General features: G+C 43.9%; 1 protein-coding gene across 3 annotated transcripts in view; it reads right to left on the reverse strand.

The window, feature by feature from the left end:
• Window positions 1-15,410, reverse strand: part of LOC119654585 (myogenesis-regulating glycosidase) — a 57,369-nt gene that overhangs the window by 15,930 nt on the left and 26,029 nt on the right. Inside the window, exons 1-2 of one of the 3 annotated variants that reach the window (XM_038060044.1) lie at window positions 14,120-14,380; window positions 13,495-13,604 (exon numbers count right to left, since the gene is read on the reverse strand). In XM_038060044.1, the coding sequence (XP_037915972.1) occupies window positions 13,495-13,604; window positions 14,120-14,206 (197 nt within the window). In that variant the 5' untranslated portion in view covers window positions 14,207-14,380. Of the gene's footprint in view, window positions 1-5,856; window positions 5,989-13,494; window positions 13,605-14,119; window positions 14,381-15,410 lie in introns of those variants that run through there. The other 2 variants (XM_038060043.1, XM_038060045.1) reach the window with 2 other exon arrangements.

Raw genomic sequence — 15,410 nt, forward strand, 5'->3', positions numbered from 1 at the left:
GGCCCCAAGCGTGAAGCTGCGCTTATAACTCGGGTGCCGCACTCTATAGTTCGGTCGAGATTTAGGTAGGTCATGTATTTTCCAGCATGAATGCTGGACCATGCAGTCAGTGTAGACTGGTGGTTGTCACAGCGGGGCTCTGATTCTTCTTTCTCTTCAGCCTTTGTCCCGTTCACAAGTGGAGTCGGCTTACAGCGAGGCTCTGATTGTGGTCACAAAATCAATCCGTGTCTTAATACCGTGAAGTTACGCTCAGACAATGGGTACTAACCAGGCAGACTCTAGAGGGAAACGGATTCTAGAAATGGATTCGTGAATCGGACTCGTAGTTTTAAACACGGGATCCACGATAACGTTTCGGCGCTCTGGCTGAAAAAGAAACATCCCTGATATATAAAAACTTTTACATCAGAATCTCTCGCACCGTTGGTGGACGAGCCCTAGAAGACTTCTCGGCAAGTGATCGTTGGTACACCGCTTTCGAAGTTGTTGACGTAATTTGGCGACATACACAAACCCGGCGCTCCCCCTGCGTGTCCAACTTTGCGACGGTGAATATCGGTGGTACCGCAGCAGTCACTGTAGTAAATTGAGTGATGAACCTGATAACGAAAGCCTGTAAGGCTTCCATGGGGTGCCAACCTTCTATGTACTGCATTGTACGAGCACTATTCTCCAGAAAAAGCATCAAGGATTTCCCCCATTTCGCAATAAGAGAACTCGAAGAAACAGCTCTCACCATGAAAAACAAAAAGGCGCCACGTCGTGATGGAATGCCGACGGAAGTTTACAAACTGGTGTTCCACCAGAGGATTGCTCCGCGGAGCCTTCAACGCTTGTCAAAACAAGAGCATCTTTCCTTATCGCTGGAAGATGCGAGACTCGGCTAAAGGAGACCCTGAGCTGTGCCAGCATACCGATCGCTAAGTATGCTTGACATGGCCGGGAAAGTGCTGAAAAATCTCGTCAGGAATAAACTCGCAAAAGCGATCCACGCTAGCGAGAACTTATTTCCAAGGCAATTCGGGTTCAGAGCAAGAAGATCCATCACCATCATCAACGGCGCAATAACCGGTATGCAGTCTAGGCCTGCCTTAATAAGGAACTGCAGATACCCCGGCTTTGCGCCAAGGTTCACCAATTCGATATACCTAAGCGTCCTGACTTACACCATCGCTCCATCTCAGGCAGGGTCTTCCTCGTCTTCTGTTTCCACCATAGATATTGCCCTTATAGACTTTCCGGTGTGGATCATACTCATCCATACGCATTAGGTGAGCCGCCCATCGTAACCTGTTGAGCTGGATTTTATACACAACCTGACGATCGTGGTATCGCTCATAGATTTCGTCGTTATGTACGCTACGAAATCCTCCATCCTCATGTAGAGGGCCAGTAGTTGGGTGGACTTGAAGAGGATGCTGTATCTCGCATTTACATTGGCATCACGAATCACTTTCTCTACGGCCAGGTTAAAGAGGACGCATGATAGGGCATCCCCTTGTTGTAGACCGTTGTTGATTATGAATGATCCCGAGAGTGATCCTGCTGCTTTTATCTGGCCTCGCATATTGGCCACGGTCAGGCTAGTCAGTCTTATTAATTCCGTCGGGATACCGAGTTGGCCGTGTACAGCTTTACCCTAGCCATGCTGTCATAGACGGCTTTAAAGTCGATGAAAAGATGGTGCAACTGATGGCCATTTTCCAACAGTTTTTCCATCGCTTACCGCACAGAGATGATCTGATCTGCTATTGATTTGCTGGAGTGAAGCCTCTTTGGTATGGGCCAATGATGTTCTGGGCATGTGGAACTATCCGGCCTAGCAAGATAGCGGAGAATATCTTATAGACGGTTCTCAGTAACGTGATACCTCTATAATTGCTGCACTGAGTGATATCCCCCTTTTTATGTATGGGACAGCTAATGCCTCGTTGTCAGTAGTCAGCCATTGATTCGCTGTCCCACATCTTGAGCAACAGTCGATGAACCACTTGGTGCAGTTGGTCGCCTCCACATTTTAACCAATTCGGCTGTAATTCCATCGGTTCCTGACGACTTATGGTTATCATCCGCTCAACTGCCTCGTAGAAGGTATCCTTTTCCGACTCTGCAGTCTTCTATGTAGGAGCGTGAACGTTTATGAGGCTTATATTTTATAAATTTGCCTCGCGAACACGGAGTGCAGAGCCTTTCGTTTATAGTTTCAAATCCGATAACAGCAGGTTTCATTTTTTGGCTGACTAAGAAACCTGTCCGGATAGCTGAGTGGTTAGAGCACAAGGCTGTCGTACCGAAGGTCGCGGTTTAAATCTCGCTGGTGGCAGAGGGATTTGTATCGTGATTTGACGTCGGATACCAGTCGACTCAGCTGTGAATGAGTACCTGAGTCAAATGAGGATAATAATCTCGGGCGAGCGCAATGTTGACCACATTGCCTCCTACAGTTTACTGTGGTGTACCGTTATGGTCTTGAATGAAGTGCTCTAACACACTTCAAGGCCCTGATCCAACATGGATTGTTGCGCCAACGATTATTATTATTATTATTATATTATAGTGACTCTTCTCTAGGAAACCGGTCCGTGTCCAACGCATTTCCTGTATCACTGTTACATCAGCCCTATATGGGGACAGTGTATCGGCTAGCTGCTTGGCAGCTTCATTTCTGTGCAGAGAGCGCACCTTCCATGAGAAAATCCGCAAATCCGTTTACGTTGCCGGGTTCGTTTTTGTGTTATCAGTCCAGTCCGAAGCTCCTTTCATGGCTTCGTAATGAGTCGTTTTCCATATAGGGTTGTCAGCCCTACCCAACCTCCAACCTGGAGGACCAGTTAGTACAATTTGTCCCGTTTTTAGGCGCGGGAGACTCGTCTTCATCCTTCTCCGTCTTCAGTTTTTCATTAAGAAAGAACTCACGTGGAGGTGGAGATAGGGTTTGGCAATGGAGTGGTTTATTATTATTAATGGAGCGGTTGGTATTGGTTCGGCAGGCGTTTCCCTGGTTTTGTGCTCCATCGTGGGTACCAATCCACGTTTTGCCCTAGGACCTATCCCTTTGACCGCGCTTCGACCTCGTAACCCTTGATCTCAAAAATATCTTCAATCCCGTAAGATGGAAAGACACACTAGGCCCATTAGAAAACTCATTCCACGTCCCAAGCTACCGCTTGCTGATAGTGAGAGATAATCTGAAAGACCGCTCCCTGCTTTATGAGACACTAGGAGGTCTGAGGGAGATGATGATTACTTCGAGAGTAGCACACGATAATCTGCTACAACTCGACATGCCAGAAGAGTCAGTTGTCCCCGGACGCACTGTTGAACAGGCGCAAAGCACACTTGGCATATTAATGCGACAGAGAGTCTTTGGGGTTTCACCTGAGTACTTTTCTCGTGGACTTAATCCCACGGTTTTCTTTAGACGCGGATTGATTTTCTGACCACAAGCTACGACGGTACCAGTCTATACCGAGTGCATGGTTCAGCATTCATACTGGCAAGACCTATCAAAATCTCTACCGAAGTAATAAGTACGGCACACGTGTTGAAACGCAACACCACGCTGAGACCCGAAGGTCTCTGTTTGCTTGAACGCAACCACAACCCCCATGAATCTCCCACTAGGGGGCCAACCGCAAACAACCGAACTGTAAGCACATACAATAGGAATTCTCCTGAAGTATGTGAGTCGAGGGGCTACTCCGGTTCCCATGGCACCAGTATACCCCTGGTTAGGTTTCGTGACTATAGCGACTTCAGATGAGTACCCGTGCGGACTCGAGTCTGATCGCCCTAATGAGGCCTTCGGAGTATTCGCCTACTGCATCACGGCCGGCAAGTCAATGCGATACAGCGTCTCCACGTGCCACCTCTGCGAAGATTCTCCTCGGCCACATGGTTTTAGTTCAGCCGATAGGGTTTCCGCCCCAATTCCTCCCCGCCACCTCTGAGCACCATATTGATGCGACAATAAGCGGATGGATGAATGCTCATGGTTACAGCCTTGCCCTGGAAAAACCCGAAGTAGCCATCTTGACCAGAAAGAAAATAGCGGCCCTACGTCCCATATCGATCGGCTTGTTGACTATAGATTCAAAAGCAGCGGTTAAATACCGTGGTTTAATGCTCGACTCGAAGATGAGCTCCTTCGAGCAAATCAAAGCAGCGGCGGACAGGGCTGCGATTGGAGCGTCGACATTGATTCGGCTAATGTTGAGTACCCTGGATCTACGAGGAAACATCTTCTTATGGGAGCAATACCGTTCGCTCTGGTCTATGGCGCGAAGGTATGGGTTATTGCCATTGGCAAAGAATTGCATCGTAAACGCCTTGCTCAAGTGTAGAGACGGGGGAGACCTTTGTGAGTGGGGCGGCTTATGGCACTATCTTAGAACCGACTGTGATGGTAATCGCAGGAGTGATCCCCGTTGTCCTCCTTGCTAAGGCGCGTAAAGCCGCCTACAACCGGAAGTTTGAAGACCTAAGAGAGGTAGTTGCCCACGATGAACGTCAACCCACACTTACGGAATGGCAACTTTCTTGGCAAAATGACCCAAGGAGATGAATTGATTGATTACTTCCTTACCCAACTTCTAAGCGGGAGTGAAGGTTTTCAGTGTTACCTGCTCAGAATTGGAATGCCGCGATCTCTTGATTGTGTGTTCTGCAATGCAGTGGTGGACGACGCTGAACACACCTTTTTCTCTTGCGAAAGATGGGACAGCTTTCGTCAGCAACTTTATGCAGACACAGGGAAGCTCTTTCCAACCAATATTATCAGGGAGATGCTGAAGATCCAGCTGCCAGCGTTCAGTCATGTTGGGCATTATGTTTGGGCTCTTCTTATTGCAAAGAAAATTGAATTCGACCGGCGGAAGGGCCGGATGGCAAGGGGTTTCTAACTAACAACTCCCTTCTTCCCCTGTCGTTCGTGAAAGGGATTCTTTGACTTGAAGGCTTCCAAAGCCGAGAGAGCGGGAGCGCTAGCCGGAAGTAAGCTGGCAACCGATTCGAGGCTAGTTCTCTGATGACAGGAAGGTGTTCATTTGGTAGTCTGACAGCGTACTATTGCGGCAGTCCAACACTCTGTGGGTAAACGCATTCACCCACCCTACTCCAAGAAAAATGAAACTCTCGTGGGCTTAGGGTCGAAATCATCCCGCTGGTTTTCATTAGGAGAAAATTCTATATGCATCCGCTTTAGTTTGGGTACTTCCCAGAAGTATCTTCCTCAGAATTTTGTTGTGCTGTATGATAGCTTCATGTACACTCAACATCAAAAGGAGACTGTTCGATGGAGGTCACATCGGTGGTATTGCAATTTTTAGGGCGGATTAGTAGCAGGCTGGAGAGGGTGGTGCACAATAGATCGAGCCAATTTTTTCTCAGAATAGCAATATGGATTGCAGCGAGCCCGTTCTGCGGTTGAAATGGTAAGAAACCTAGGATAGTCAAGCATTACGCTATGCTACAAGAGGACTGAAAAACCGAAGGGCAATATTGTTTCGTCAGAAATACCCCAGTGGCCTGGATTAGGACAACTTTTATGCACATAATAGGCAAAATTAAGCATTATTGTTGCAGTTTGCCTCATTTAACCCTCCTCTAGTTAACATTAATTACTAGAGCTCTTTATGGAAGATCTGGCCTTATCCTAAAAGGAATGGAACAATGCAAATATGTATTCTGAGTTTATTCCTGGAATATACATGAAAATATGGAAGTAATTGGCTACACTTGAGCTCGAAGACATAAAAATAGCTATTTTCTCGGTTTTTACACGTTATTCCCTTGAAATCACCTCGTTAAGAATATAGTGTAATAATATAGTAATCAAATATTTGATTTACTTACCGCAAACTAAGCAAAAGGCATAATTTTCCGAGGGAAACTTATGGCACTTAATCAATTTTTATAGTAGAAAGAGCAACGAAACTAATTAAACAAAATTTTAAAGTAGACACTACCAGTCTAATCATAAAGACTCCTGAAAACACGAATATTTCATCTAATCAATGATATCACAAAAATCACAATTTGGAATTCGGCGATTATTTTCAAATTAGCACAACCACGATCAAATTTATTTAAGAAATCACTACAGAATTCGTCGTCACATGTACTGACTCTGAAGCCCTCCGTAAAGTGCTAGAAGCAAAAACCGCAAAGTCACTTAGCATTCACAGGTAAGCATTCCAGAATTTTACCAACTAATTACCGCAATCAACTAGCCTTTCGGTTCCAATACCTTATAATTTACTTGGAAAATTGATGGGAATTAGTATCTTTCAGTTTGTTGGGAACGCAATCATTCCGCACTTAGAGCATACTTTGACGGGTTTCAGTGTCACCTACAGAGCAGTTACGGAGACTGAATGATCCCTATAACGATCATCTTCACTAATCTCCAGCACACTCAGTAAATAGATAATACACATATGGCCCATATCCATCTGGGAGAAGTACGTATCTTGGATGCTAGTAGGTCTCCCACATCTCAGTATCTTCTACTCCAAATCTATTGTATATTATCAAATATGTAAGTAGCACACACTGATATCTTGTTAAACATTTGAGCAATCTTTGCGGTTGATGCATGCTGTACATATATTAATCCGGGTCTCGAAGTACATGCTCTCAAAAAGTATTTATAATCTGAAAGACAATCTTGATTTGAGCTAGCTAAAATAACTGTAGCAGAACTACTACGTGTGTTATCACACAGAGACGTACAAAGGGATCATGAGTGCTTGCACACGTACATGTCCCCTCAAATGTTATATTTAATATTGCGAGGAGACAATAAAGTGTCGCCTTAATAAGAACTATTACTTCCAATCTAAGAATCTTTGTCTTTCATGTGCTCTGTCTATCATCCGCCGTGAAGGTACCATCCAGCTATCTTGTTCTGGGAACTCAATAAGATTGGTTAAGAAGTTACTTATTAACACAGCCCCGTCTGAGACCGATCGACGGCGTAAAAATGCGCTCGTTGCGCACATGTGCATTCCGGGTAGGCGGGATAGGCCCCTAAATTGAATTGGATTAGTATCATAAAAGCGAAACTAGCCATTCATCTTCAACTTGTCACTCGTCACGTAGTTGGGGTGAGTAACCATTAAAGTGAATTGAATTGCTTCAACTTGCAGTGGCTTCGGTGACATTGGATAAGGGGGTGATTGCTGAAAAAATTGATAGTAATTTGTTGATGGACAAATTATGAAACAATAGCACGTAACCTTCAGGACAATGTTCTAAAGGTTATGCCACTAGAGCACTGGTAATTGTTCCTCTAGAAATATATTGTCCTTAATCGAGGTGTCCTTAATCAAGTTTACTTGAGACTAAAGACCTAGGTCGAGCAAGCACGCCTAGAACCTACCAAATTTCGAAAAGGCCCTCAGGAGCGTCAGCGATGACTTCAAGGTCGGGAGAGGGAAGGGAAAAAGCTCCTTAAAAGCGGGAAAATTTGGATGAGTAGTATGCAAGGTACGAATGGGGATAACCCTCTCCAAGCATTATATTTCAAGTGCCTGGAATATAGACACACGTCCGCAACTTGCCAGGTACCGAAGACCTCTGCAAGGATCGTGACGCGTGCGGTGAAAGCGTTGCACACGCTGCGGGTTCGGGATAGCATAATCTGCATCCTACAAATTAGAGCAGTTCGCTGTGGAGTTGGAAACTGATCTAGTGCGAGTGTAAGGACTCGGCTTCATGGTGTAAGGTACCGACTTATCGGATACCGCAACCATTTGAAATCAGCACGGCATTCGACCTAGGATACTTGCCCAAGACCAAAGGAATGGCTTCCCCTGGATTTGGTGTTTAGGGATAACGTTGTCTAGCGTTTGCCTGACGCCGAATAAGATAATGCCTCAAATAGTCAAAGAATAAAATAGGAGTCATATAGTAACTAACTATTGATGCTGACAGTACTGCCCCTGAGGAGCGTAATCAAATTGAGGCACAAACACAACTTGGTTATCAAAATAACACTTATGTCTCCACCTGGATGCCGCTAGACGGTAAAGCAGCAGAGGTAGAGCCGACAGCCCGGGATCTCTCCTTACAATCGAGATTCCAGAGCCGAATATTAACAAAGCTCGGAAACAAATCGGTTGCCGGCTCTACTGCGGGCTTGAGACCGTCACGTTACAAGTGTTGAATCCTACGGCCAACAACATCTTCGTCATCATCAGTCGTTGTGGTCCAATCAATGGCTGCAAGACATTCATATATCTCATGAAAGAATCATGAATTGTTGGTTGCGACTTAAACTTCCAATATGTTGACCTTTGGTAGTCCAGTGAAAATGCTAAACTCCTCCTCCTGTATAGTGGTTTCAAAACACTTCCAGGCCATCCTGGTTAAGAACCTACGTAATGGCAATGTCAGGGCGGTCAAATTAACCATAAAAAGTCAACAGGAAGATATGGAGATTCTTTGGTATTCGATTAATTTTCCTTATGAAGAATACCAAGTTCAAAATAGAATATTGGGGCGTGGAACGAAACTACAAATTCTCAACTTGGTAATGAATCTACTTTCGTCAATGCGGCCAAACAAGATGACATGAAGCGGATCTTTGTCAACGACCGTAACCAACAACTGAGTAACCTACATTTACAGAGAAAAACGTACACAGGGATTCCCTGAACTAACAGCTCCCTTCCTCCTTGATGAAGAGCAGGTGAAACGAATATCTAAATTCCAAGGACTGTTCCAAAATGATCCGTAGGGTAATGATGCGGTTAATCCAGAAGGATCCCGAGCGGAAACCAACCTGCTCTTTGTCGATCAAACTTTCGAGTTGTTTTTTATATGCCCCAGGATTAATCTAGATATTATCTATGCGAAGGCAGGCAGCACGCAGCTACCCCTCCATTTGTCACACTCAAAACGGGTCCCCTTGATGATCATCCCCTTCTTTCTCTCTCTGGGAAAGCCGTCGGATTCCCAATATTTCCGTACAAGCGGAAGCAGTAGATCTGCAGTAACTACACCACTGACCAGCGCAAAGCAAATTCTCTCTACTCACGGCATACACTACGCTGAACTTCTCGGGATTTCGCTCCTTAGCGGAGTTCGAGCACGTTACGACCACCAATATTCGTAGCGGTCACTAGAGCCTTCAACCTCTTCTGTTCATCAATCCGCTTTGACAATTTCACAGTCAGTCAGATCTTATGACGCCCATTCGGAACGTGGCCAACATCCGATGCAGCACCAGAGAGAAGAGCTCATCAATGCTCATCATTATTCTCAGGCGCGTTACTCAGTAGATCTGCCGCTCGATCATCAAGACAGCCCTCCCACTGCCGAGCGATAGCGCGGTCGATGTTGAACCTAGGGGGTTGCAGCTCCTCACCCCTGTGAGAAGTATTGGGCGCAACATGCAAGCGAAAGTAAGCGACCATCAGATGGTAATCCCTTTTGAGACCGATGTCAACTTCTCTCTGGTTACGCACATCCAAAAGACAACTCCTAAATTTACTGCTGATCGCGAAGTGGTCGATCTGACCGATGACGTGGCGATGGGAGTTGCAGAAATCCATGAATCTCCTGCCATTACCGTTATGGTCGCCAAGACCGTGCTTCCCCATGACATGTCCGAGTAAGTTGTTGTCAGATCCCACCTTAGCATTCAGATCACTCATCATGACCACAATGCCACCTTTAGGAAGCTTCTCCTGAACCGTTTAATTGCTCATTGAAAGCATCTTTGTTTGTGGGAAGGCGCGCGGCTAACTACAAGAGGAGCCATCGTTCAAAAAGTGCTTTCCCTGGTTTCCATACAAACAACGTAATGGCACTGAGGCTCTTGAATAACTTTGAATCATGAATAACCTCAATATCTCCACCTGGATGGTGCTAGAAAGCAAAGCAGGGGGGGAGTGATGATAAGCCGCGGACTTTCTTTACAATCACCCTTATTGAACCGGATATTGAAAATAATCGGGAACAAACGGACTTGGTAATAGGAGACATGGAAAGCACGACATCAAGCGAGATAAGTTAAAGCGGATCTTTATCGAAGAAAGTAGGCAACAACTGAATAACCTACATGGATAGAGCGGAAGGTACGCAGAAAATGTTGAAGAAGTAGCAAACCACTTGCCTCAAGTGCGCTTCCTAGACAGTATCCAAAATCTTACCTCAGAACCAGAAGCCTCATTCAGTTCTCAACCGAGAAACTGGATATTAACATGCAAAGTAGTAAAGGGAATAGGTGCGCACGCTTATATTCCGAATAACTGGCATGATGTAAAGATGATATTTATTCCTAAACACAAACGTGAATAGCTTACTACGAACAGTATAACCTCCTCTTAACTAAAAGAACTGGAAAAACTAATAGATTGCGTTAGGTGCATTCATGGACATCGAAGGTGCGTTCAATTATGTATGTCTCATTTGCGGCGATTTGTGATCCTACAAGACACCACAGAATCGATTCGATGTTATTTATCCGGGGCTACCCACAAGAAGGGGTCCTCTTTCCGCTGTTATGACTCCTGGAGGACACAAAAGTCCTTCTTCAAGCATTTGAGCGCAATCTAGCCGCAATAATTATCAGCAAGTTAGCACATAATGTGAATCTAACTCTACACCTCAACTGGTTAATTTAACTTCTTCTCGGAGATTATGCAAGAATTCCTCAAAATGTTAGATGAAATTGTGAATACCAGAACCTCCAAAAAAGATATTAAGGCCACCCAGCTGAACATAAAGCCCAAAACTGAAACTCCCATAAACACCCTTGAAACTCGATTAACCAGCATCTCTATTTGAATGTATCTAACGACCCCCGCCGAATACTTAGAATCTCAATTCATCCTCAACTTTTGGGCAACACCCCCTACTTTAGGCGGTAAATCTTTCCCACTCTTATTAGGAAGTAAGCTTAATCCCAGATAAGTAAAACTATTAAAAGGAAAAGTTTCCAGTTTACTTATGGAGTTTATTTAACGATAACGGACACGTGTTTCGGATGCAACATGAAGGACACAGTGGAGAAGAGAAACCAACACTGAAGAAAGGCACATGTTGTGTCCGAAACATGTGTCTGCTATGCCGTGTACTGCCCGTTAACAAATAAAATAACCTCTGGTTAGGTTATAATGAGGGATGAGCCCCTTGCAGACTCGATCCACGACCTGAAGTCGTCTCTGGCCATGTGGTGTTTGCTCGGCAAAAAGGTTTTTTCCCCATCCGCCATCTCGCCACCGCTGAGTAACTGTAGTTAAGAGCAATATAGTCCCAGGCAAATTAATGAGGAAGTACATGGTTAGTGACAATGCACTGGTGTAGTAGCATTTTTGCCATACGGCCGATCTGCACCCAGTTGCTACATTCCAAAAAGCCTTGAACTTTCAGAATTTTAATTCATGCTTTTCGTCCCTTTAATTGTGTCACGTCTAGCTACGCAAGAGTTTCAGGACCGCCTTGCCTTCGACGCCAGCAGGTGAAACTATTGCGTAGCTAGACGTGACACAATTAAAGGGACAAAAATAACTACCAGAAAGTGGAGTCTGGCTTAATTGCGAATCTCGAGCTGTACATCGCTGAGCATTGGAAATGGGTAAAAACAATAGAAGGGTAGCCCCCTTCCCCCTAAAGCGTAATATAGTGCCGAATGGGGAATCGTTTCAATGAGCACCCCGTACACAGATGTATCTGGGCCAATACCTTTTGAAAATATCCACCTCCGGAGAGACAGACAATATACCGACTTTAATTAGGTCTTTTTAACACAAAATAAGAAGAGAGAGAATTGACAATGCCTGACGACTGGCAACGAGGCTTTATCTGTCTCATACATAAAAGGGGGGATCATCACACAGTACAGCAATTATAGGGGTATCACGTTGCTGAGTACCATCTATAAGATATTTTCCTCTATCTTGCCAGGCCCAGAACATCATTGGCCCATTCCAAAGAAGTTTCACTTCAGGCAAATCAGCATCTGATCAGATTTTCCCTCTGCGGCAAGCAATGGAAAAACTATTGGAATATGGCTTTCAGTTGCACCATCTCTTCATCGACTTTAAAGCCGACCAGCATAGCCACTGTAAAACTGTCCACGGCCATGAGAGAATTCGGTATCCCGACGAAATTGATAAGACTGACTAGGTTGACCGTGGCCAATATGCGAAGCCAGATAAAAGCATCAGGATCACTCTTGAGACCATTCAAAATCAACAACGGTCTACGACAAGGGGATGCCCTACCATGCGTCCTCTCCAACCTGGTCCTGGAGAAAGTGATTTGCGATGCCGATGTAAATGCGAGAGGCACCATCCTCTTCAAATCCAGCCAACTACTTGCCTACGCTGACGATATCGCCATCATGGGGAGAACAACCCGAAGTGTACAATCTACCTTCATCCAGATCGAGCAGGCGGCGCGAGATCTTGGGCTGCACATTAATGAAGGCAAGACGAAGTACATGCTGGCAACGTCAGCGCTCAAACCAAAAGAACGAACAGCATCGATTCGCGCTGATCCAACGAAAACAATGAAGATAGAAGACAACAACTTTGAGACCGTTGAAAATTTCTCCTGTCTAGGGTCGAAAATCAGAACCGGTATGATGATGAAATTCGGCCACGGTTGTTGGCAGCCAGCAGAACCTATTTCAGGTTACAAAAACTGTTTCGTTCGGAACGTCTCACCATAGGGTCAATGCTCTTACTGTACAAGACAATGATCGCACCAGTCCTCATGTATTCCTTGGAGACTTGGGTTCTTAGCAAGAAAAAAACTTCGAACCCTTGGCCGCGTTTGAGAGAAGAATCCTCCGAACAATTTTTGGCCCCCTACATAAGGGTGGATGATTCTGTAGCCTGCATAACGACGAAATCAATGAGCGATAGCACGACCGTCTGGTTGTGGATAAAATCCGGTTCAACAGGTTGCAGTGGGCGGATCACTTAATTCGAATGAGGATGATCCAGCCCGGAAAGCCTATAAGGGCAATATCTATGGTAGAAAAAGAAGACGAGGCAGACCCTGCCTGAGATGGAGCAATGGCGTCGGTCAGTACACCAGACAGCTTTTAGGGATATTGAATTGGTGGACCTCGGCGTAAAGCCGAGGTGTCTGGAGTTCCTTATTAAGGCAGGACTAGACCGGATACCGGTTGTTGCGCCGTTGATGATGATGAAAATAAAGAGAACCAGGATTAGTGGATGACAATTCATTTGAATTTGAAACCGTCACTACTTTTGATCAGAAAATATACAACAATTAAATTAAAACCGTATAAAAAAGGAAGTATAAAATAAACTGCACACTTCATACGCAAATTTCAAATAAAATGACCGCAAGTATCTACGTCGGTATCCATTCATTTCAGCAAATAACTCATATATTACTCACTTTCCTTACCACTGTCAACGTCAATCAAATTACTTATTATAAAGTAAAGCAATAAAAAGTAGCGAACAACGAATGACAATGGGTTGCACTCAATATCAGCAAACTTACCGGAAAATGGGTTGTTTCTCTGGTTCCTCATCTACTTCTGACTCATTTTTACTCTCGGGCATTGGAGTTTGTGGAATACTGCAACTGGTGGAGTCGCCATCATCTGTGACCTGTTTTAAAGAGATTTTACATTTTAATAAGTTTGATTGCAAAAGCCATAGGTAAATATGCACAATCTAATGGTGTAATTATTATCGAATCTGGTTAATCACAAGAAAAGCAGATTGAAAAACAATCTCTTCCTGAAAGACGAGAGGTTGATTGAAAACCAGAAATGCTAGGAATTCCAAGGTAGAGCTTACTCTACTAAACAGTATGGTAAAATCTATGTATCGTGGCCTGTAATGCTAGTACTTTATTCAGTTCTTATCTGAATACTACTTTCTAGTGATATCAAAATGGTTTCACATCCGGTAAAGACGTAATGAGTCCTCACTGAATTCAGTAAAGCTACCTCCTTGTTCAACTTAAAATTTTACAGAAATGCGACAAAATGGCGTCTCAGTCGAACTTCATATTAAATTTAAGTGGTAAACAACTGCGAATAAAGTTAATTGAAATTTCGTGTACAGTCGCAAAATAACAAATCTAAAGTCATGCACATTACACTTTCCAAAGTCCAAACCTGTTCATCCAAAAAACTATTCAAACTCTCCTCACTTGACCCGCTACTACCTTGTAAAAAGGCTTTCGATTCGAATTCGTCAGCCATTCAAATTAATTTTAACTAGATTTAATTCAACAAAATCAAATAACAATTCACTTTATAAATAGATATTTTCCTCAATCTTAAATTCACTTGATTCTATCTTTGCACTAAGTGATCACGAATTCCAGAATAAGAACATCCACGTCTCCCTCAAACACGAGAACATTCCGCACCGATTCACTAGAGTGACTCTGATAAATCTTAAGATATTTTCCAGTTGTCTTAGCCTGTACGCCTAATCACTTCTAATTTCGCGATTTTTCTCAAAGATACTATTAACTGGATAATTGGAGGATGCCTCAACATGCGGAAGATCTTTTTATCATTGTCTCAGCGGTCATATGGTTTCGGGTTAATTTAATATCTTACTTGATAGTTTCAGTCATGAGTTTACCGGCAAACTTGAACAAGCTTGGACCAAAGAGTATTTACCAACGAAGTGGGTGAATGAATTGATATTTTCAAACTGATTCGGTGGCTGGAATCCAAAAATCATCATTATTAAAAAGGAGTTGAAAAACGTCTTCATCATGTAAGAAAACCATGTAACCGGTCGACGGGGAACCCCGCATATTCAGAAGTTCAAAAAGTGTAAAATTCATAACAAACGTGAACACGAGCAAGTTGGATGTTTTGTCAGCTCCGTTTGGTTTTACGTCACTCATTCATTCATTGAGTGAATGATCAAAACATGAAGATCGGATGCTGCGCATTGAAAACAAATTTTAGATATTTATGTGTTCGCAGATACCTCGATTGAAAAGTGCTAGATTAATCATCAAAATAAAATCGTGGGTGAGTGTGGTTTCTTAAAGTCGTAACCACGAAAAGCAGATGTACCGCAGAATAGATTATCCATTCATAGTTTTGCTGCAGTCCAGATATTTAATGCATCGCAGTGATATTGGCTCCACGATTAAAATCATTGAGATATATGGGATGCTTTACGACTGCAATTACAATCATTCACCAAGTGTAAGTGATGAGGACCTGAGTGCAGTGCGAAAGCTCCAAGATGAGCCGAAAATATGGCGGAAAGGGGAAAGCAGCGACGAAAAAATTGAAAGCTGACTGTTCAATTTTTTTGTCTTTATACTGTTTTCGTTCGAAATGACTCCAGAATTCATTAGGTCAATACACTTGTTCATAAAGATGAGGGCCTATCGTAAAAAAACGTAATCAAGGCCGAACGAAAAAAGTTTCCTTA

Source organism: Hermetia illucens, chromosome 4 (assembly GCF_905115235.1).
Source record: "Hermetia illucens chromosome 4, iHerIll2.2.curated.20191125, whole genome shotgun sequence".
Classification (NCBI taxonomy): Eukaryota; Metazoa; Arthropoda; class Insecta; order Diptera; family Stratiomyidae; genus Hermetia; species Hermetia illucens.